At 40.3% G+C, this 24960-nt stretch overlaps 1 protein-coding gene across 3 annotated transcripts in view; it reads right to left on the minus strand.

Moving 5' to 3' along the window:
• GOLIM4 (golgi integral membrane protein 4) overlaps window positions 1-24960 on the minus strand; it is a 73651-nt gene that overhangs the window by 16919 nt on the left and 31772 nt on the right. For 2 of the 3 annotated variants that reach the window (XM_058188588.1, XM_058188589.1), the window contains exons 7-12: window positions 21478-21561; window positions 17951-18118; window positions 7546-7902; window positions 5389-5627; window positions 2734-2810; window positions 2149-2264 (exon numbers count right to left, since the gene is read on the minus strand). In XM_058188588.1, coding sequence (XP_058044571.1) covers window positions 2149-2264; window positions 2734-2810; window positions 5389-5627; window positions 7546-7902; window positions 17951-18118; window positions 21478-21561 — 1041 coding nt within the window. The remainder of the gene's footprint in view (window positions 1-2148; window positions 2265-2733; window positions 2811-5388; window positions 5628-7545; window positions 7903-17950; window positions 18119-21477; window positions 21562-24960) is intronic. The other variant, XM_058188591.1, reaches the window with a different exon arrangement.

Genomic DNA, 24960 nt, shown 5'->3' on the forward strand with positions numbered 1-24960 from the left:
CGGAGGCCAAAAATGGGATGCGGAGGGTGAAAATGGGGCGTGCAGAGGCGGCAATAGCTATGGCAATCCCTGCAGCCTGAAACAGCTGATCGTGGGGAGGCCAATCCAACTGACAATCAGCTGCTTGCGCTAATCAGGCTGTGCTGAAACTGAAATTGAAATGGACTGTTCGCTGCAAGGAGGCAAATTGCTGGGAGGCAGAGGCAGATTTTTTTTTCTTGTGCTAATCAGGCTGTGCTGAAACTGAAACTCTCTATTTGCTGTTTGCTGCAAGGAGGCAAATTGCTGGGAGGCAGAGTCAGATTTCGCGCGCGCACACACACACCCTGTTTTCCTCCCCAAAAGCTAGGCACGTCTTATAATTCGGAGCATCTTATACTCTGAAAAATACAGTAACCGTCTCTTGCCCCCAATGCCCCTGCTACTGGTTTTATACCCATATATGTTCCTGGATCGCATTCTGAAAACTCTATTATACTCTTTTTATAGGTTTTTTCCCTGGAATTGGCATTTATTTAGAAAAATGTGATATACATCTTTGCTGAAATCGAAAGGCACTCTGATGGTACTCACTTGGTATCATTTAAACACTAAGCACTGTTATTCTACTCTCATACACAGCTCTTCTTTACTTTCTCCAAAAAACAGTCTCTGGAGAAAAGAGCCTAAAGATACTGTTTTCTTTTCATAATCCATCTGAAGATTCTTCACCTCTAGACACACTGTTCTTTTTTGTTTTCATAACAAGACCGTCAAGCTCAGCAGTGGGATATTGTATGGGTAACTGGCAATCATTGCTCTAATTTTTTGTTTTCCCTAAAGTTCTTAAAATGATGACTTCAGGCCTGACCAGCTTTATGTTTATCTCTTTCTGGAAAAGAATTAACATATGTCTACCGATAAAGGAGAATATTTGTAGCTCAGGGTTGAAATAAGGGGTCCTTGGTGTTCTCTGAGCTTGGTTGTTTTCTTTTTCCCATATCATATTTCTGTTATACAAACCACCACAGAGCTATTATGTATGAAACATACAAACACAAATACATATTCTCTCTTGGGATAAATAGCATTATATAAAGCACAGGAGGGTAAGAAGTACAAATAGATTTTGATTAGTGACTGTTTGAAGTTATGGAGGACTCCCCAATAGTTACTTATGACCCAACTTTGAAGTTACAATGGCTGCAACCTCGTAATCACATTTTGGGTGCTTGGCAATCAGCTCATCTTTATGGTTCGTGGTTCTGTGACAGTTGATTTTCAATGAGTTTTTTTTTTGTCAGTTTCCAGCATTTTACTGTATTTTTCACTCCATAAGGCACACTTTTTCCTCCCCAAAAGTCCTTTGCAGTTCTTTGGCAAATAGCAGCCGGGCTGCGGTGGCGGGGTCCTTTTAAAGTGCTGAACCCCGCCTCTTTTGTCCTTGTCATTACCCGCCTCTTCTGTCTCTTTTCCTCAGTGCAGGAGTCAATAGGCAGAGCTGGCACATGAGAGGACATCTATCTGTGGTCCTCTCAGACTCTGCTTCCTGCCCTCACTACACTGCTGCTCCAAACTTTTTGCTTGTTTTTCTCCTTTAAACCTAGGTGCATCTTATGGAGTAAAAAATACGGTAGTTTTGTTATTTCAGTTTATCAAACTGTTTTTGGGTACAGAATGGAGATAGATAGATAGATAGATAGATAGATAGATAGATAGATAGATAGACAGACAGACAGACAGACAGACAGACAGACAGACAGACAGACAGACAGACAGACAGACACAGACAGACAGACAGACAGAGATAGATAGATAGCAATAGAGAGAGAGATGGAGAGAGAGAGAGAGAGAGATGGATAGAAAGAGATAGCGATAGATAAATAGCAGAAGATAGATAGTGATACAGATAGATAGATAGATAGACAGACAGAAAGACAGAAAGACAGACAGACGACAGACAGACAGACAGACAGATAGGCAGGCAGGCAGGCAGGCAGGCAGGCAGGCAGGCAGGCAGGCAGGCAGATAGAGATAGAGAAGGATAGATAGAGAAAGATAGATAGACAGACAGACAGACAGACAGATAATAGATTGAATGAATGAACACATTAGCTAGAAAAGAATCTGTTTCTCTTAAAAAGTTGCTGAGAAGTTACTGCCACTTACTGGCTCTTCATTTTGCTCATTCTCTGACTGGTGCTCCAGCTCTGGGTCCTGTTGATCATGTGCATTATTCTGATCATCTTCTACTCTTCTTGGATGCTGGTTATGTCTCTCATAATCTAATGGGGAAAAAAATCCATCTCATCCTTTCTTCCCACAGGCAGGAAGCATCATCACAAGCTTAATTCCACAGTTGGAAGCACCATAAAAACAGCATCTCAGCTCTGGATTCAGCGTGAAAATCGTAACACCGCAAAATGATGACACATTCTATTCATAAGCCAAGTGTCTTTTGCCTATATTGGATATGATCAACCAATAAAAATGGTTGTTTTAATGTTTATATTTTAAAATTATATTCCATAATTGCTGTTTCAAGGAGGGTTTTTTTCCCCCCAAGCCAGGCCTTTTCAGATGGAATTTAGCTTAATGGTGATTTTATCTGTTTAAAATATGTTTTTTTTTTAAATTAACAGTTAAGCTCTATTGTAAACTATTATTACCTGTATTAAGTGGAATATAAATGGTATGAAAAAAATATCAGAGAAATAAGACAAACTGTTGATAGGGAAGAGAATTATTACTTACTTTCATCTTCTTCATGTGCATCTCCTTCTCCGCCTTGCACGATATCCTGATCTACATTGTCATAATGGGATTGCTGGCTGAAATGATTAGAAGGTCTATTAATTCAGATTCATATAGAAGGAACCCTTATTGATACAGAACATGTGGGCTAATTAATGCTATGTTTCTTTTTTGCGCCAGGCTAGCTGAACATTACCCAGAAGGTGGACGAATGAGTACAAGAAAATATAGTCAAATGCTTGGTTTATTTAGGTCAGTGTAATTGTCTGTAGTTCTCCAGGGTCTGAGACAAAACTTCTTCCCAACCCTACTTGGAGAGGCCAGCAATTGAACTTGAGATGTTCCATCTCAACAATTCCCATTCTATTAGGAAAACATGATCTCTCCCCAAGAGGTGAAATCCAACATTTTTCTCTAAGGTTCTGTGGGCATGGCTGGGGAAGGATATTGCAAAATCCCCATTCCCACCCCACTCCAGGGAGAAGGATACTGCAAAATCTCCATTCCCTCCCCACTCCCGGGAGAAGGATACTGCAAAATCTCCATTCCCTCCCCACTCCCGGGAGAAGGATACTGCAAAATCCCCATTCCCTCCCCACTCCTGGGAGAAGGATATTGCAAAATCTCCATTCCCTCCCCACTCTGGGGCCAGCCAGAGGTGGTATTTGCTGGTCCTCTGAACTACTCAAAATTTCCGCTACTGGTTCTCCAGAACCTGTCAGAAACTGGTGGATTTCACCCCTGGTTGAATCTTTCTTAGTATCTCTTTATGCCTAAGAACATGCAGGCTGCCTTGGTATCTGTCATTTGGCTTTACTTTAAATAACTTTCCCCCTTAAAAACTGAACTAAATTGAAGAAACAAATGTATGCAAATAGATGGGGAAGCTTCAGCCTCTAAGGCAGGGGTGTCCAAACTTGGTCCCTTTAAGACTTGTGGACTTCAACTCCCAGAGTCCCTCAGCCAGCAAAGCAAAGCTGGCTGAGGAACTCTGGGAGTTGAAGTCCACAAGTCTTAAAGGGACCAAGTTTGGACACCCCTGCTCTAAGGGCTACAATTGTTTTCAACATTATGTAGTTCCAATGGTGGGTGACTGCAGCCTAGTGATTTACGTAGAAGCATTTTCCACATTTACCTTAAATAATAAAAAAGTGCGTTGGGGCAATAGAAAGGATTGGGGGTAGTGGTGAGCAGAGGCTGAGGGGCAAAGTTTTTTTATTTTGTTTTCTAGAGAAAAAAAATGTTTTCTCATCCCCATCCATTCTGTATCTAGGGAAACCTTCCAAGTGGCAACAATTTTGTCTGAACAACCCAGGACATGTTCTCAAAATTCCAAACATGACTATTGTATCAAAAAGGTGCTACCTCTGGTTTAAAGGTAAAGGTTCCCCTCGCATATATGTGCTAGTCGTTCCCTACTCTAGCGGGCGGTGCTCATCTCCGTTTCAAAGCTGAAGAGCCAGTGCTCTCCGAAGATGTCTCCATGGTCATATGGCTGGCATGACTCAACGCCAAATGCGCACAGAACACTGTTACCTTTCCATCAAAGGTGGTCCCTATTTTTCTCCTTGCATTTTTTTTTTACGTGCTTTCGAACTGCTAGGTTGGCAGAAGCTGGGACAAGTAACGAGAGCTCACCCCATTATGCAGCACTAGGGATTCGAACGGCTGAACTGCTGACCTTTCGGTCGACAAGTTCAGCGTCTTAGCCACTGAGCCACCGCGTTCCTCCACCTCTGGTTTAAACAATGCTAATAATAGGGTTGCTTTCCTCAGGGAAAAAGAATCAGCAGGAAAAAAAGACAGTAATATATCTTAGTGTACTGTATATACAAAGATATATGAATTCTGTCTCTTGTCTGCCTCTCCTTATATGCACACAGTTTACACAAACAATGGTAAAGCTTGACCAATGGCATATGAATCACTTAAAGCAGGGGTGTCAAACTGAAGGCCCACAGGCCAGATGCCGCCCACAGGGTGCCTAAATCCTGCCCATGGGACTGGCCTGGAAATAGCAAAGGACCAGCCTGTGGTGCCTCTGGCAGCCAAAAGGGGACACGGGGAGGGTGGGGCTGTGCCCCCCCCCCCGCCTGTGCCTAGTTTTTGACAGCCTCCTGCAGCACCCTGGCGGTCAAAATGGGGCACAGGGGAAATAGCAAAGGACTGGCCCGTGATGCCTCTGGCCGGCAGGAGGCATCCGTTTCGTCTCCTTTCCCCGCCCCTGCCCCAGCCGGCCCGCAGAGGAGAACGACAAGACTGATCCATACCTTGAAGAAATCCAGTTTGACTTCCCTGACTTAAAGGATTCCTAAAGGATACACAGGCATTCTTTTGCTGACCATTTGAGACACACAGTCCCAATACTGAAAATTTTAAAAGTCACTTTTTGAGGGTAGCCATTACAAATGCCATCTTGTAAACAGTTACTTCTCAGATAGGCAATTCATTAGAGAATTGCCTGTTTTCTTCTCAGGCCTTGTTAATGTACCTATTATTTACTACCCTGACATAGAAAATATTCCAAAAAAAAAGGGAGGGGCAGCATTCTAAGAGTTTTGTTATTCTAGAATTTTCTGACAAATTAAACTTTCTTCCTTTCTCAGGTGAGGGAAGGTCGGGCAGAGAGTACTGGCCCTTTGTTGCAAAGACAACCTGAGTTGTTGCTTAAATTGTTCTTCGTCCTGTTCGGCTTGTCTCCGCAGCATCAGCTCTCTCTCTTGAAGTTGCTGATGCCGGTGCAACTGCTCCTGAAGCCTCTCGTGATGCAGAGCCTCCTGATGGTCTCTTAGGCGGCTGGCTTCTTCTTCTCTCTGGGCAGCCAGCTTCTGTTGCTCCAGCTGCTGCTCGTAAGCTGATTTGTACCTAGTTACAACCTTCGCTGTGGGCGGCTCCTGGTGGAACACACATACAAGATCGCGCAAATAATGTAACATTTTGTTTTGCACAGAGAAAACCCCAAGTTCTACTTTGGCATCCCAGTAGACACAGAAAAACATCTGCATGAGACTTTAAACAAGAGTTGCCAACTCGTAGCCTCATTTCCAAAACCTTCTTTTCCAGCTTTTGCTAAGAAAAATGTATTACTGCCTCATGCTCAAGAAAAGATATGGGGAAAGAGACCTAATTAGTGCCATATTAAATACCAGAAAATCTACATTGTCTAACTCACATTTGGCTATGGCTCCACTACTAATTACTTAAACTTCATCCCTTCCTCATTCCCAGGGCCAGGTTTACATTTATCAAACTCACCCACCACTAATTTTTCTCAAGACAAGGTATAAAAAAAAAAGCACTCATTCTTGAGAGCCAGAAAAGACACTATTAAGCTAAATGAGACAACAGTTTGAAGTGGGCGTAGGACGGAATTTGAATGGAAAGTTTGAATGCATCCTTTGACAGTAGTAATCAAGGATGATTAGGGAGAAATGGCCATTTTAAATGTTTGTGAGATAGGTTAAATGACTAAGCTTCTATAATTTTATTCCTCCTTAGAATGAATACAAAGACAACATCAAATGTTGGCGCTGGGATAATAGTTTCAGAAGCCTGAAACATCAGGAGGGCTTGGCACACTGTATAAGCTTCAATTTGAAAATCAGTTGAAGCAAACGAAAAAGTATATTTTGGTGCCCCAAGATATGACCTAGAAAGTAGAAGCATTTCTTGACACTTCTATTTATAGTTCTGTACAAAATGTGACCTGCATAAACTGTACCTCTGGGATTCTGGCTGCTGGATGCATATCGTATTTCAAGTGAAAGGATTTGGCAAAATATTAACTTACACCAAGGTGGAGGAAAGAGCATTCCGGATTCTTAAAGATAAATCTGCAAGTAGAAAAGTCTGCCTTTCAGGCTAACAAGATTCTGTTAATGTATCCTTACAATAAAGTTGAATTAATTGAACTGGGCATGCTTTTTTTCTGGATTAGGGCGAGCATTAATCTTGCCAGTCTGAAAATATATTTCTTCCACATTGCTTTTTCAACCCAAGAAACATGGAAGAAGGTCCTTTCTGAGATATTTGCCACATTCATATTCTGCTGCAGGCCTGCCTCTTATCTGAATGTTCCCTGGCTGCAGTTCTTCTCCTGCCTCCCAGGGTTAATCCCTCTTACCATTACATTGTTAGAAATGCAATGAAGCCCAAGTTAGTCTACAATCCAACAGCCTTTTCTTCCCTATTAATTACAAATTAATTCAATCGTTGCCAATGGCAGGAGGCACCCTGAGGTTGCTGCCAAGAAATGATAACCTAAAATTCTCAACAAGTGTGTCTTAATATATCCAAGGTAGCCGATTTATTCTAATTAAATACAGTGGGACTGACTTCCAAATAAATCTGCAGATGGTTCTCAGAAAGACCTAACCTGATTCAGAGCCTCGGCCAATCTCAAAATTGCTAAGCAGAATCAAAACCTGGTTAGTACTCAGATGGGAAAGCACACGAAGTCGTAAGGTTGTGGTCTAGACAAGGGGTCTCCAACCTTGGCAACTTTAAGACTTGTGGACTTCAACTCCCAGAGTTCCTCAGCCAGCAAAGCAAAGCTGGCTGAGGAACTCTGGGAGTTGAAGTCCACAAGTCTTAAAGTTGCCTAAGTTGGAGACCCCTGGTCTAGACTGGAAAGTTAAAAAAAAAAAGATGGCAAGCCATTTTCCATTATTGCCACAGAAACAATAATGAATAATGAATGAATAATGTCCATGAACAATATGAAGATTCCACCAAGAGTCGAACTTGACTTGAGGAAGACTGCTTTTTAAAATATGTAAATATTCTTAGGGGGAAAAGAGCCCCCCCCCACACCTGTGAATGGCTGTGTTCTCCAACCATGTTGGTTTCCTCATCAGTCTGTATTTTGTCCTTCCATCCATGCTCTTCTGGGACTTGATCAAGATCATCTGTTAAGTGTTCTGGTTGCCCAGCTTGCTCCATTTCTTCTTCTTCCAATTCTTTTTTCTGCTCTTCTTCATCTTGCTCTGCATGTTGTTCCTCATCTTCTCCTGCTTCTTGCTTCTCCTGGATATTTAATTCCCGTGGCCCGTGACCTTCTACCACTTTTCTGTCAGGATGAAAAAGTTCTGCTGTTTGTTCTCTTCCTTCCCCAGGGTTTGCTTTAATGGCTTCTTCTCCTCCTTGTGGCTGCTCACCATTTTGCATAATCTACAATAATATAAATCATTAAATCTGAGAGGTTAGTTTCAAATAATATGCTTCTGGACTGTACATTGAATTTCAAAGGATTTACCTCCTGTCACGCTTTCAATAGTCTGATGTGGCAGTTAAAATATATAAAATTGGGCTAGGATTGGGAGACCGCTCAACCATGGAAGCTCACTTAGATGACTTCAGGCCAAATATGATCATTCTACCCAATCTGCTTTGCAAGATTGCTGTACTTTCTTATGTGGTTTGCTATTATAGGGGGAAAAACTGGAGGAAGAAGTTATTGTATGATACCTAGATTTCCTGGAGGAATTTTAATCTAACCAGCACATAGATCACGATAGATACATTGGAAAAGTTAGAATATACATTATAAATAAATAAATAAATAAATAAATAAATAAATAAATATATATATATATATGTTTTCTGAGGTTTTCGCGGGTGTTTGTATGTAGGTCTTTGGTTATTCGGGTTTTCTCCCGCGTAAAATTGGAAGTGTCTTGGCGACGTTTCGACAAAGTCCCATTCGTCATCTTCAGGCTTCAGCTTTGTGCTTCTGGGAGCAATGCAATTGCATTGCTCCCAGAAGCACAAAGCTGAAGCCTGAAGATGACGAATGGGACTTGCGTCAACGCAAGAAGAATACTCATATATATATATATATATATATATATATATATATATATATATATATATATATATATATATATATATATATATATACACACAGTGATACAGAAAGGGGAAAATAGAACAGCTTTTGAAAGGTGTTTTGGAAGTTTTGCCTGGTGAAAAATACAAAATTCAAAGTGTTACTTTTTACTGCTAAAGCGCTAGGATAGTTTAGAATTAGGTCACCTATGAACTGCTTCCTTCCCTATGAGACTGCATATGTTTTGCAATAGTTCACTGATAATAGGTTCATTCAAGGTGAGAATAGTGAAGGACAGAGGTTTTTTGCGGGTTGTTTTTCAGTTCAAGGACCTAAAACAAATTCCTAAAACAAATGTCCTATTTTTTATTTTTGTTTTACAAAACCCATGAAAACATTCACCTTTGTTCTGAGCTTTGTTAAACTTGGAAACTCACAGTCTAGACCAGGGGTCTCCAAACTTGGCAACTTCAGAATTCTGGGAGTTGAAGTCCACAAGTCTTAAAATTCCCAAGTTTGGAGATCCCTGGTCTAGGGTCTTGAAATGGATCTTTGAACATGGCTCCAGAGATCCTTCGAACAGTTGCTACTGAATTATGTTTAATATGAAAGAAATGAATAAAAAACAAATTCGTTATAATTAATATATTATTATTATTATTATTATAATTAATAATTATAATAATATTATAATAATATAATAATATTACAGGGACACGCTGGCTCAGTGGCGAAGACAATGAACTTGTCGATTGAAAGGTTGGCAGTTCAGTGGTTCGAATCCCTAGTGCCGCGTAATGGGGTGAGCTCCTGTTACTTGTCCCACCTTCTGCCAACCTAGCAGTTCGAAAGCAACTAAAAAATGCAAGTAGAAAAATAGGGACCACCTTTGGTTGAAAAGTAACAGCGTTCCGTGTGCGCCTTTGGCATTTAGTCATGCCGGCCACATGATCACGGAGATGTCTTTGGACAGCGCTGGCTCTTTGGCTTTGAAACGGAGATGAACACCGCCCCCTAGAGTCGGGAATGACTAGCATATATGTGTGAGGAGAACCTTTACCTTTTTAATATTACAATAACCATATATGGGAATTAATTATAAGAAATTCATTTGAATTATTTCAATTTTAATTTCACTTTTATTTGTCTTAAGCTTACCCACGTTTCTATTCTATACTTTTGTGGCTCTTTCTCCTTTTAAGGAAGAAGTACTCACCACAAAATACTGAGATAATTGCTGTCCTAAAAAAAACTTGTTTATCTTGTTTCGAAGAAATCCAGATTTTTGTCTAAACTGATGATTTATTTTACACTATTTTTACTTATTTCTTTAAAAAAAATGTAACTAGGGCGAAGGATCATTTTTAAACATTTTCCTGCAATTTTTGTCTATATAGTCTTGCTGTAAGGAATTTAGGCATTTTTAAAGAAAGTATTTATGTGCCTTGGTACACATCTTACATAATTCAAAAGCTATCCCTCAGTCAACTCACATTCTCAAGATGAATAGCCTAAGGAAAAAGGAAGGTAAATACAATATACAGGGGACAAGCAGTAAGGTCCAGGGAATTATGTTGCCATGTTTTAGTAATGGAAATAGCTTTATGCTAAGACAAAGTGATCACTGAAATAATTATTTGACCTATTATACACAAATTAAGTGGAATCTTTACAGAACCCAATTTTAGTTTTAACCTGTATTACTCTCTAAAACTATTCTGCTAGAAATTGCTGTATCATAAAGCTAGACTTAAATTCTGATCCATCACAACTTGAATAGATATTTAAGGATAAATTCACATGTATATATTTCATCAGAGATAGAAATCACTTATTATGACACGAGAATTAAGGCCACATTAAGCATAATATGGTGACAATTTCAGCACTGGATTGCTTTCCATAGTTGGATAAAAGTTAAAGGTAAAGGTTCCCCTCACACATATGTGCTAGTTGTTCCCAACTCTAGGGGGCAGTGCTTATCTCCATTTCAAAGCCGAAGAGCCAGCGCTGTCCGAAGACGTCTCTGTGGTCATATGGTCGGCATGACTAAATGCCAAAGGCACACAGAACGCTGTTACCTTCCCACCAAAGGTGGTCCCTATTTTTCTATTTGCATTTTTTACATGCTTTCGAACTGCTAGGTTGGCAGAAGGTGGGACAAGTAACGGGAGCTCACCCCATTATGCGGCACTAGGGATTAGAACCGCTGAACTGCCGACCTTTCGATCAACAAGCTCAGAGTCATAGCCAACTGAGCCACTGCTCAGTTGGGTATCAGACTGCTAAAATATTAAGACCTAGGACATCAACAGGTAGACATTCATGTGTGAAATTAACCCTAAAAAAACTCAATTTGCCTACATAAATCTGTATTTTTCCTTCACAGCTAATGTCCCACATCAATAATATTTTTAGAACCTATTTTTCTCAATCCCACAACCCACAACTACTTCCAAAAGCTACATTTTCCCGCTCTGAAACACCCATTCCTGCCACTTATTCTTTCTTGATTTCATTATTTTTTTTCATCCCAATCTTAAGGAGGAAAAAAAGACAGACTTGCAGATTTTCACTAGGAAATAAAACTGAAGCTTTTTGTACCCAAACAAGACGATATCTGGAATTTAGACTGCTTTACCTTGCTTAAACTATAATAATGTGACATTTGGAAAGAGCAAAGATCTCTATCAATGTTTTATTAAAAACAAGTATTCACAGAGGGACCATATCTGATTATGCATGGTTGTCCATATGCTGTGGGAGTAAAAAGGACACAAAGATCTCTTTTCGGATTACTTCCAGCCTGCGCAGCCTAAGCTAAATCAATGCTATGATTCATACTTTTATATTACAGACCACTAACTTGCTTCTTCTTGTGCCAAGGGCTGCATTTTCTGATCCAAGCAACTAGTTTTCCAATTAATACAACTCCCCAGAATGGAGAGGGAGGGGGAAAATAAACCATGGGTAGGAGAGCAAATGCTAGGTAACAACCTGTTCCCTCGTTATAGTTAAATAGGACAAAAGTTGATAGTTGCTGAAAATCAATGGCAATTTTTTTTATCATTTTATGGTAGAAAACACTGAAAACCTGTCTTAAACCAACAACAAAGGTGTGAAACAGCTTCAAAAATTTTAACAAGGGGTTCTCTGGCCGGTTGCTGGGTGGGTGTGGACATGGTGGGCGTGGCCTAGTTGACTTCCTGCACCACGGCAGGGGGGAGGGCATTTTTGACATCCCTGGACTCCAGAGGTTTTTCTCAAGCCTCCAGGAGGGTGAAAACAGCCTCCCCAGTCTCCGGAGACCCTCTGGAGGCCCCTCCTGAACTCCCGGTAGGCCCGTTTTTCACCCTCCCCAAGCCTCCACGCATGCCCGGCACTTACCTACATCCAAAATGGGCTGCGTGGGGACTCCTGGGAGGGACGAGAAGGGTGGGCGGGGCCAGCCAGGAGTGGGATATGGGGGTTTTCCAAACTGCACAAAATCTTAGCAAGAGGTTCTCCCGAACTCTGCGAACCCTCAGCAGCCCACCCCTGGAAACAGCCCAACTAGAAAATCCATGTGCAAGATGCTTTGCATCATGACATACGGTGACCTTGAAAGTGGGAGAGAAAATGAAAGGAAAAATAATCAAAGAGAGACTGCCTCTTTTGTTTGTGTGTCAACTGGAAGGAACGTCCTTCTCTTTCTCATGTGCAAAAGAAAATTAAGAAGTAAAAGCTAGGGAAAAAAAGGATTTCTCCCTTTCCTTCACCAAAAAAAAAAAAGTTAAGGAAAAATTCTCTATCTGAAGAAACTCATGTCTCAAGAGCAGAAGAAAGCACAAACACCAAGGGAAGAGTGGCTGATACAACTTCCACCATTGCTGCTGCTGAAAGACAAGTTACTTTTAGGAATTCAAGATTAGTAATTGTTTGAAACAGGTAACAATTATGGGGGGGCAAACTTGAGGCCTGTGGGCAGATGTGTCACATGCTAGCCACACCCATGCCTGGTTTAGCGAAGGGGGGAAAAGTTGTGATACATCATGTGACAACGCCGTGATGATGCGAGTTTGACAACCCTGCTCTAGTGGGTAGGTAGGCAGTAAGGTGCCTGAGACTGCTAAGGTATTCCTGTCACATCCCTTCCTAGCTGCCTTTTGGATGGATGGATGGATGGATAGATGGATGGATGGATGGATGGATGGATGGATGGATGGAAAGCAGGCAGGCAAAGTAAAGCACCAGCTATTTATTTATGCATATATTGATTAAATATGTAGCACCCAACTCCCAACAACTCTGCGAGGTTCACGAAGTAAAATACAGAAAAATAACAATAAAACAATACAAAATTAAAAGCACAGGAACAAAATATGACATTTTATTTATTTACAGAATGGCTTTGAGCTCCACAAAGGTCCCAAAAGGATACCAGAGAAAAAAGTAAACCAAGCAGCTTCACTCTCCTCATTAACCTGCTTTACATTGCAGAAATGATGAAAATTTTCCTTATCAGGACAAAGAAACAATGTGGTTCTCCTCAACACGGTGCTCGGTATCTCTCTGAAGCCTCAAATGGCTTCAGGCCAATATCCGGAAGTGACTTGTTCAGCTGCAACTTGTACAAGAGTCACTGACTGGAAGAGCATCCTGCCCAAGTGCTTAGAATGCATAGAAACTGATTCTAGATATTGTATCTGTTTGCCCAAGCAAAACATCTTCAAGGGATAACTTTGAAGCGTTGCTGACATGAAGTAACCTGTGAAAGATTTACACCACTCTAGGGGAAAGCTTTCTGATAAATTGGTATATTATGACTCACCATATCCAATATAGTAGCCAATTGTGAGCGTACCTGCCAGTTACTTTAAAGATGTCAAATGGGACTCCATGCACATATTTACGCTTACTGTGTGAGGTAGGATACTCCTGTTTTCCATCATCCGTCCATCCAATTTTCTGCCTGCGTTCTGCCTTGTCTTAATATTTCTGCCTAATGTCAATTAATAATATTAATCCTTAATGACGTTAAGTATTCTGCTGCAGTGCTGTAGAAAGTCAGCTAGTGAAGTTTCTTTTCCTGGCCAGCCATGAGAAAGATTGCCTCTCGCGCTTTGATGAGAACTGCATTTGTTAGCTTTCTAGCTGAGTTCTGCATTGGCTGGGTGCACCTGTCAGCTGCTGCAGGGAAAGGGGAAAGGTTAAATGGACCTGGACGTGGTAGGACAGAGAGAAGGCCAGTGAGGATGGAGGACAAAAGGCCAGGCTTCTCAGGAGTGGTGGTGGGGAGGCAGGAGGCCCGCATACTGTTGGCAAATTTCCATGTGCTGTGGGTATCAAGTCTACCAAGGCCTCCTCCACCCCGTGAGGCATGGGGAGTGCTGGGATTGTGGTCATTGAGTGAGACAGCTATGTGGGTTTAATGGTCATGACAATTTACTATCAATTTACTATCAAAATTTCAGGCTCAGTTGTGGTCATAAGTCAAGGACTACTTGTATTTCAACCGAGCTCCACCTTATTTCACTTCAGGGAGAAGTCCTGCCATTATTTATTTAACGTCACATTTCTAAATATCAGAAATTCTTTTACACTGGCTCATGGTAATACCGTTTCATTTTTTTCCTTTGAGAGGGCAGATTTTACGATGTTTCTTAAAGCCACCATCTTTACTTATGTGGTGAGAGGAAAATCCAAACTGTGAGTCATGTATTGCTCTGCTGTCTCTTTTATACATACATTTGAGCTTTCTGTACTTCTCCGTCTATAACATATCTAGGCAGGCTGGAGGATAACTATCTAGTACTTATCTAGGAAATAGACATTTCAGATAACGTGTCCAGATTCTGACCTGGCTATAATGGAAGGCAAACAACTGCTTCAAGTAAGGTGAATTACAAATGAACTGAGGTAATTCACTGCATCCAAAACTAATGTTGTAAGTCAGTACCATTGTATAATGTTTCATTTAATGACTGTGCTGCTTAGCAGTGGAGTTGCTAGTTCCAACTGTGGTTGGTAAGTGTGGACTACTTTTATGTGTATACCATGCTGCTTTGTTCTTGAAATATGTATTACTTTGTAAGTTACTCTGGGCTATGACTTAACACTGCTGACTTACCACTCTGACATCAAACATGTACTGTAGAACTTATTCAGAAGACCTGATTAGTCCAACTAAGGTACAAAGTGATCATTTTGAATGTCCCTACCTGGAAACCATCACCATCGTATATTTGGCTTAGGACCGGGTTACTTACGAGACCGCATACTGCCACTGTTTGCCTCCCACCGACCCGTGCACTCTCACAGAGAGGGACTCCTTAGGATGCCGTCAGCCAAGCAATGTCGGCTGGCAGCCCCCAGGGGAAGGGCCTTCTCTGTGGGGGCTCCTATCCTATGGAACGAACTTCCCCCTAGACTTCGACAACTTCCTGACCTTCGGACCTTTCGCCGCGAGCTTAAGACGTACCTATTTTTCCGCGAGGGACTGGCATAGAATTTTTAGATATTTTTATGGGTTTTTTAATTTTTAATTAGTTTTTTAGGATTTTAAATGTATTTTAAATTTGGGGCAAATTTGAATAAGTTTTTTAGCTACTGTGTTATCTGTATTGTGTGTATTTGATTGTTGTTTTTATTTGGCTGTTCAGCGCCCTGAGTCTTTCGGGAGAAGGGAGGTATACAAATTAAATACTAATACTAATACTAATACTAATACTAATACTAATTATTATTATTATTATTATTATTATTATTATTATTATTATTATTATTATTATTATATTTAGTGTAGTGAAAATTCTTGGTCTTCAGCAGGCCAAAGAGTAATGGCCAGAGCCATCTATGACTTCATGTGGACCTGCTCTGTAAACAACCTTGCTAAACTTTCTGACAAGTTTAGGCAGGTAAGTCAGTTTTTTTATAATAGCAACAGTGGAGAATATGTGTAGCTTAGGGTTAAAATGTTGAAATATTGATATTCACAGAGCTGGCTTTTTTCTTCTTCTTGCAAACATTTCATTAATTGTGACATTTGTAAAAAGAAAATCAAACTCAGTAAACATGAAAATCCCCAAAGAAACCTTTTTTGAATGAATATTTATGATTTATTTCATTTTAAATGAAGACTGGCTATTTCTGACAGCTTTCTGCTGGATTCTTTTATACTTTGGACACACATAACAAAATGAGTCCTACATCGTAGTGCTGAAAATGCAAGCAGCCTTCCCTAGATGACCGGGATGTTTTCCCATAACTGAAAAATCTGAACATCTAGAAATCATATTTCACCACTGTCCTTTCACCCTATGTCGATCCAAGAATTCCACTGTATAGTGGTATCTCAGTACTTATTGTTCATTGGTTCCAGGAGGCGCAATGATTACCACAAACAATGAGTACCAAACATTTTCTCCCCTAAGGAATAATATAGTGAGTCACAAGGAAGCCCTGACAAGTTCTAGCTTGTCAGATGAGTACTGGAACAAAATGTTCACATAGAAATGCATTGAGTACTAAATTCAATAGAGTTTCAAGGCAGTTGAATAGTTAAATTCTTCAATTCTTATTGCTATACTTATAAAGTTGAATTTGTTCTAGCTACCCAGTTAGAATGAAAACAGATGTCCTCTATATGTTCTCTACTTCAACTGCCACCATCATTTTGTCTGGAATGGACTTTTTTGCTGATCCAAGGCCTGGAAAGATTATGCCTTATAGATTTGTCTATAGGAGAAGGGTTACGGGATAAAGAGAACTTTGGTTGTAAACTAAGAGGGGATGCAAAAATGGTTTATGCAGTACTTGTGATTGGAAGTCACTTTACATATCTCTTTTTTTTCTTTCTGTCTACTATATTCTTACTTTTCTTTCTGTCAAAGGTGCTTTTTCAAGAGGCAACTGGACTTTCTGCTTTTTCTTTGAAGATGTTTTGCTTCTCATCCAAGAAGCTTCTTCCGTTTCAGAGCTTGGATGAGAAGCAAAGCGTCTTCAAAGAAAATTCAGTTGCCTCTTGAAAAAGCACCTTTGGGATAACCATGACCTGGATGATTGAGAATCTCCATAAACATTTACTTTTCTTTCTATTTTTTTTTCTTCTCCTTTGCACCTTTCATTCTTTCTTTCTAGTCTTCTTTTTTTTTTGTATTAGATTTTACTATTGTAATTAAAACCCTTACTAAAAGTTATTCACAAATATAAAAAAGGAAAACTATTACAATTGGGGTGCACTGAATTGCTAACCCTAGTCAGACTGATTCTCAAACTAAGCATGCATACCAATAGACAATATAGTGGTGTAACGTACATTATGATGTCAAAAATGTACCATGCTTAATTCAAGTCATTTGAATAAAAATGGAGTCAGGTCAAATTACTCAAAATGACCATTGTAAAACTGGCAAATGGGTCTTACAACTCATTTCAGAATAGTTGGTGTCAAAATTCTGGCCAGACAACCTTTACTCATGATAGTTCAAACTGTCATTGACTGTTGTCAATAATTGCACTCAGTTGCCAATAGCTTCTGGTATCCTTCATCCTGATGTCCATTTTCAAGATTTCCCTACCCCCATTCCAAAATATATTTTTCTCCTGACATTTCAGGCTTCCGCCAAACCAGCTGATGCTTGTTATACATGTATAGTTATGTTCTATCATTTGGAAATCTGGTTCACTACTAATTCATATGCCTGGAACAGAGGAACAGGAGTCGGGGACATTGATGAAGTTGGAATCTGATTCAAGAATTTGCCAGAAGCTTCTATTCTCCAAAATTTCCTCTAATCCAGAGACAGATTGTGGCCTGCCTACATCTGAAAATGGAGGACACAGCAGCAGAAAATGAAGAAATACATCAGATCCTGCAACCGAAAGTACTTTTCTTAATTTGTATGATTCCTTCCCCCCTCCTCCGCCCCCTCAGATGTGGGGGTTTCATTTTTAGGCATTTTTTCACCTATCCCAAGAGGGAGCTCTGGAAGCAAGAACAGATTGGCTGTAAATCAGATCTTATTGTGCCCAATGCCCTGGTGTTTATTAAATAATTGCTAGAATAAAGTAAGTGTCCTTTATCATAGTTGGAGGCAGCTATTGCCATAATGATCACAATTCATTGTTGGAAGACTAAACAATGTTCATATCCTGGCTGAGTGAAAACTATCTTAGGAAATTACCATTCCAGGTTTTTTTTAAAACTCTTTTAATGTGATATCTAGATTAAATCATCTGTCCTGCTCAGCTTCTCTTCTCCTGCCCTTTGAAATGATAACAGCGACCTTTTTAATAGGATTGTTACATGGATTACTGCTGCAGTAATGTTCAGAGCACTGTATCAATGCTAATAACCATGATGATGATTAAATAAGATTGCTTTGCCTTAATACAGTCAGTTCATATTACCTCTTTCTGCTCTTTAGCGGCATCTGTGCCCTGTGTTTTGGAATCACTCAGAGGAGAAGGCACAGGTGTCACAGGCAAACCATGTGGCGACTCAAATTTTTCAGGTTTCTGGAAACTGGGCATCTTTTTTAAGGTGTCCTTCAACTGCCTGTATTCTTCCACCTGAGACTAGAAATCAGATGTAACCATTAGATTTCACTGACAGAGAAGCTGGTCTCAGTAATAAATGCAGGGAAGCAAGAGGCTCCGAGCTGATGCAGGTAGTTTAACTAAACATGCACATTTGATCAAAAATGTCCATGTGCTAAAGCTACATCTTTCTATGCATCAGAGTGCAGAGTGCATCAGTTTAATACATTACAGCAGACATGCAAAGTCTAGCAGAAAATCCCCATAGCCCAGAAAGGGGATTAGTTTTTCATGCCACGCAGAAGAAGAAACTGTCAGTAGTGAATTATTACATCTTCCTTCAATCTTTGGGAAGGTTAAAAAAAAACCCCACCCACAAAATAGAAAGCATCATGGAATGAAGTGGAAAGAGGGGAAGGAGGGAGGAAGGGAGAGAAAGAAGGAGGGAGGGGGGGAAGGAAGGAAAGAAGGAAGGAAGGGGAAGGAGGAGAGGAGGGAGGGAGGGAGGGAGGGAGGGAGGGAGGAAGGACTGTCTTGTTCAGTTGCCCATAAGGATAGGCCTTCCTTTTTTTTAACAAAAGTGTTTGTTTAAGAATGGATCAACCCCAGGACTTCTTGGGGACTTTTGGAGAGAATCTGGAGAATAAGAGATTGGGAAATATTGCCCTGCTAAATTCAGCCTACTGCTGTCAATAGTGTTTAAGAAGAGTGACTCTTGATAAAATACCTACACACAGAGAGAGGTGACAGGATAGCTCCCTGTAACAAACTACTGATCATTCTCCAGCACAATTACTAGGTCACAAGAGCAAGGCCTGGTGATAGAGCCACACCAATAGATACTATCTAGTTCAAAACTCCCTATAAATCCATGCGATGAAGGCTGCATGTGGAGTTAACTTTAATAGCCTCACAGAAAGGAAGACATGACTGAGTGAATGGAGTAGCAGTGATCATTGGCTTTTTGCAATGTGTCTATGTTATACCTGTGGCTAAGAGCCATGGTGGCGCAGTAGTTAGAATGCAATATTGCAGGCTAATTCAGCTCATTGCACAGGAATTCAATCCTCACTGGCTCAAGGCCCTCCATCTTTCCAAGGTTGGTAAAATAAGGATTGTTGGGGGGGGGCAATATGCTAACTCTGTAAATCGCTTAGAGAAGGCTGTAAAGCAGGTGAAGCGGTATATGTCTAAGTGCTATTGCTATTGCTATACAATATTTCAATCACCATCTATCTAGCAAACATTAAATTGGGCCTACTTTCCACTGTAAAACACCTAGTGAAATTATTACTGCCAGAGAGCATGGAAAAAAATTACAAAACTACATAGATAAAAATAAAATTATTTTCACTAACTTAATCGCCAAATAGATAGAGCCTAAGTTTAAATAGTTTTTATAAACAAAACAACAACTGCATCATTACCTTGATAGAAAGAAAACCCTATACCATTTTAGACAAATGGTTGTCCAATCTGTTCTTAAAAATGTCCAATATTAGAACAACCACAACTTCCGGAGGCAACTTGTTCCATTGATTAATTGTTCTAACTGACAGGAAATTTCTCCTTAGTTCTAGGTTGCTTCTCTCCTTGATTAGTTTCCATCTATTGCTTCTTGTCCTACCCTCACTTGCTTTGGAAAATAGCTTGACTCCCTCTTCTTTGTGGCAGCCCTAAGATATTGGAACACTGCTATCATGTCTCCTCTAGTCCTTCTTTTCATTAAACTAGACATACCGAGTTCCTGCAACCGTTCTTCATATGTTCTAGCCTCCAGTCCCCTAATCATCTTTGTTGCTCTTCTCTGTACTCTTTCTAGAGTCTCAGCTTCTTTTTATATCATGGTGACCAAAACTGGATGTTGAGGAAGCAACTGCAATAGAGTTCCTAAACCAGAGAGCCAAGATGCTTCTCCATATATTCCACCACACTAGCACATTTCTCAGTCCTCATCCACTTCCTGATATGAAAAGCACTCATCTCCAGTCAGCAGCCGATAGGAAATTAAATTTTAGGAGCTTTTATAAAGGCTCTGCTGATGTCAGTGACGACAGTTTTTAGCTTAATGCCAAACAGAAGACATTTAATCCTAATGTAGGAAAAATACCATGATCAGCCTTTGCTGATAAAGCAGAAGCAATGGAATTGGCATCAACTGGGAAGCCAGGGAGATATGCTGTGTTCAAGGGACAGTTCTGAGCTACTACTTTCAGGGTAAAAAGATATGCGGACCAGCCATGTCTGTTCTCACTCAAGAAAAAAAAAGCTGTTATACATAAGAAGAGATGGTATGGATAGGCAAAGCAAAACAAATAAGGATTTTTTTTCTGTTGCTATCTGTTTATCTTTTTTTCCTTCCTTTTTGGAAATTCATATACACACACAAATCAAACTGCAATCTGTTTATCAACATAACTTCACTATGGTTACAATGGATTAAGAAAGATATGATGGGAGATGGAGAGAGAAGGCCATGATTGGAAGCAGGAGAGGACAGTTGGCTCCCATGATACCTTCTGGCTCCCCAGCCTGATCCAAGGACTTATTAAGGCTCGCTTGGCTTTAGTTTTGCTAATATTTTATAATATGGGGCAGTAGATTAGGTATGCTGCGCCTTTTATTTTTACTTCCCTTCAACAACATTTATTTATTTGTAAAACCTATTGGCTGCCCATTTTACCTCAGGGTAACAACATAATTACTCTTAGGTAAGAAATATTCAATTTATTTAGGTGTAAATTACATAGCTACAGCTCTGGCAGAAATGAGGCAGAATCTAACTCTCAAAGTAGAATGAACAGAAAATGGCCCCGAAGGACAGAGGAAGAATCACTACCCAAGCAACAGTTGGATACAGGGAGGGCTGAAACTATTCCAAGAAACTAATTTGAGGTAACACCTCAACCCCCTCCCTGATTCACATGAAAATAAAATGAGGCTAGGAAAACATATTCAGTCTTGCAAAATTATTTCTACAGTCTCTACTGTCTCAGACTATACAACTGCAGTGATTCACTTAACAACTATGGCAAGAAAGGTTGTAAAATGGGGCAAAGGACACTTAACAACTGCCTCGCTTAGCAACAGAAACGGTGGGATCAATTGTGGTCGTAAATCGAGGACTACCTGCATATTACTATAGCTGTTTTAATTAAAAAAAATAGTTTGGTACTGATTTCTTAGCTTCACAATTCTGGTATAGCAGAAATCCTTCTAGGCATGCAGATCTTGCCAGAGGGCAGCTGGTTATTAATCAAAGAACCCACACTTGCATGCATAAAAGTTATGGTCAGCAGGAAAAAAAGAAGCAAGAAATATTAGACAATTTGTGGGGGGGGGGGGGAGAGAGAAAAGAAAACCACCACTGCTAACGCAATGCCGATCTGGTGGCTGACCTGCGCAGCTTTTAGTGCGCTCTTGTGTTCTTCCAGTGTCATTACAAGCTGGTTGTGTTGGGAGATTAAATTCTTATGCTGAAACTATACAAAAGAAAACACCACATCAAATGTGAGCCCAAGTGTTTCTTCAAAGCTTAAAAGATATCTCATTGACTTCTCATTTGCTTTTTAACCTTGCTTTTATTAAATACCGGTATATAGCAAAGCCTCAGTTTAACACGTAAATTAAAAGGAGTGGTTTCTCACTATTAAATCAAAGAGTATGTTATTTCCGGCACCATCATTATGCATGACATAGATTGTACCATTTATGACAAATAATGTAATTATAACAGGGTTTTCATTCATGCCATTTAAGTTCATTAATATGAGGTTACAATGTATGTGCATTTTATCAAGCTTTAATAAATGAGGGGTGGGTTTAGGCAGTCACAACTAGAAAACACAGATTGAGAACAGACTTAAACCATGGCTGACAAACTTTAGTGTACAAGTTTGCTGCCTGAATATAGTCAAGTGTGCCATCGTTTAAAAAAAAAAGGCTTAGCAAGAAAAAAAATGCTAAAATTGATTTTTCTGTTCTTAATTAGCCTTATACATCAGACCCCGAATAGCCTCTAAAGTTAAATAGGTTGTCTTTCTTAATTAAAATGAATCTCATGGAGGAAAGCTTAGTTTTATACTGTCCATACATATACACACATTTCCTGTCCTGTCCTATCCTATCCTGTCCTGTCCTGTCCTGTCCTGTCCTGTCCTGTCCTGTCCTGTCCTGTCCTATTCAACACACCAGCTAGTTTGTTCTCAGGACCAGTGGTTTTGTGCATGAATTTCTACAGAAAAGTATTATTCCTCATTTCCCATCAATAAAAATTATTTCCTCATACATTTCAGGAGAAAAATGGTTCTGAACAAATAAGGAAGTTTCTTTCACTATCTAATGCATTTGACATTTCTATGAACTTCATCTGCTTAAAAAACCTATTAGGTGTAATTATTGTATTGATTTCAATACACCATAAGCAACATTTATATGTTTTATTTATCCATTCATTTATAAATTAAACACAGACAAATGTTCTCTTTAGATACTGCCTTTTTACTCTAGCCTTAAACTGATTCTGCAGCTCATAATTCTTAGAGAATTACAAGCTAAGATAATTAATCTGTGAACTATCCATTTGGCAACAAGCATGGTTTATGGAAGATTGCAGACTTGGAATGTTAATGGAGTAAATGGAAAGAGGATGAATGAATAACTGAAATGAATGAATGAAAGAAAAATAGGTATGTTATATGCCTGAGAATCTAAGAGGATTGTAATAGATCTGAACGAAGGTAGTTTGATCTTGTGCAATACCATTGATGAATACATGCATGAACGTGAAGGTGTGAGTTCAGTTAGGAATAAAAGAGCTAAATTGAATGCCAAAAACTATGAACTAGTATTACTCACAGTTTTAAGGGTGTATGAAAATAGAAATGTATAGGCAAGTGCTGCATGTTACGCTCCAGTGAACTGTGATAATGAAAAAATGAGGAATGAATTCTGAGAAAAACTGTGCAACATTCTGAGTGAATGCTGGGGAAGGACGGGGTGGGTGTGGGGGAGTTATACAGGTGATGTGAATCCAAGGTTGGGACTGAGTTATGTAAGTAGAGAAAAACTTTCAGATTCCAACCTTCCGAGACTCAACATTGAATAAGAAAGGTGATTGTTTGGCATGATCAGCTCAGGAGGTTCTCACACTCCCCCTCTGACTGGTGTCTCCACACACCTCCTCACACGCTCCCTGACCTGTGTGGTACCTCTAGCATCCCTTCCCCAACACATGCAGGGCCTCTCGTGCACCCCCTTGCAACTTGCACTCCAACCCTACCATCCCCAACCTATGCAGTGCCCCTGTGAACTCCCTCACAGCCTCAGGCAGCCTTCCAATCCACACTTCCCTTTGCATCTTTGTGCATCCTACCTGACCTCCACTGAGTCTCTCTCACCCACTCCTACCCTTTTGCATCCTCCTAGAACTTCCCTCACACCCTCATGTATCTTCCCCACGACACATCTCAGGGGTATCTTCACTCCGTCTCCACCTTGCAGCAGCCACTTTACCTACCTGTAGATTTGGGACTCGTAACTTCATCTCAGCTTCCCCACTGTTCTGACCCAGCTCCCCTGACAAAGCCTCTGAAGTTAACTCAAAAATTCCTTTATTAGGACTGCCAGCAGCCCCGGCAAAAAGTTTCTCTCTCACCGCAGGCTAACAAGTCCATCCGGCCGGAAGATGAATAGTTGTCTCCTACATCTATTCATCTCCGCCCCCTGCATTTTATCCTCAGAACTAGGGTGGGGCTTCTCTAGCAGCAGTGGTTCTTCCTTTCCAAAGATCAGCCCACGGATTTCCACTGCTCTCCTCTCCTCTGCCTTCTGCGCATCAGGCACTGGACCCAGCTGTTCCTCCTCTACTTTATCAGCCACCTCCAGAGCTGGGGGCTGTTGACTTTCCATCTGAGGGCTGACGGACAGCCCAGGCTCCGCCTCTGTCTGTCTCTGTCTCTCTCTGACAGCTCCATACCCTCTTCCTCCTCGGAGCTCTCAGGTTGCCTTGATGCTGACTCTGACTCCCACGCCTCCCCCTCATCTGATTCGGCCGCTGGAGGAGCCGATGGCTGACAGGCCACAGCACCCACTGACTTTGCTTGTGGGAAGCCAGGCTGGAAGTTGCCTGGTCTAATAATCATGGCATTCAGTTAACAACGGCAATCAGGGATTGCTGCTGCTAAGTGATGTAGCCATGCTTTAGTACTGCAACCCTTAGCAAAGGAAATTCTCCTCCCAATTGCTGTCATAAGTTGAGGACTACTTGTATGAAAAATCTTGAGGTTGCTCAGTCATAAGGGGGAAAAAATGAATCTGGATGGAACAGAAAACATAACAGGAAGGAAGAATGAATGGGTTGAGAAGAAACCCAAGAAATTGGAGCTGATGAAATGGATGATAGAATGAAATACCATACGGATATAGTAGAAGCAAAGAGGATTTGAAAGGATAGGTATCTGGAGTGAACAGCATTAGTATAAAGTAGAATTAAGTAGATCTCCTGTTCTTTTATTATCTCATCCCTTTAATGTCTTCAGCTTATTATTTTCTTACTGCAATTCTGTACTCTGCATTACCCTGCCAATTTCAAAAAGGGAAGAGTATGATGGGTATGTGTGTACCAAACCATATGGAAGTCAGAGTAGGAAGTCACATTCCTACTATCAATATATGGAAGCCAAAAATGTGACTGAAAGGATACTGTGATTTCTTAACATGTAAAAACCAGGGCTTAGTATTGACTTATTTAGTAATTTACTGTTTTTTTTAAAAAAATCAAAATGTAACAGTTTATATGCAAGAAACATGTTTACTTCTCTTTTTAATTATTCAGAGGGCAGGAAGTAGAGTGATGATATGTTAAACTGTGCATTGGTGAT

This window comes from Ahaetulla prasina, chromosome 6, assembly GCF_028640845.1.
Source record: "Ahaetulla prasina isolate Xishuangbanna chromosome 6, ASM2864084v1, whole genome shotgun sequence".
In the NCBI taxonomy this organism is placed as follows: Eukaryota; Metazoa; Chordata; class Lepidosauria; order Squamata; family Colubridae; genus Ahaetulla; species Ahaetulla prasina.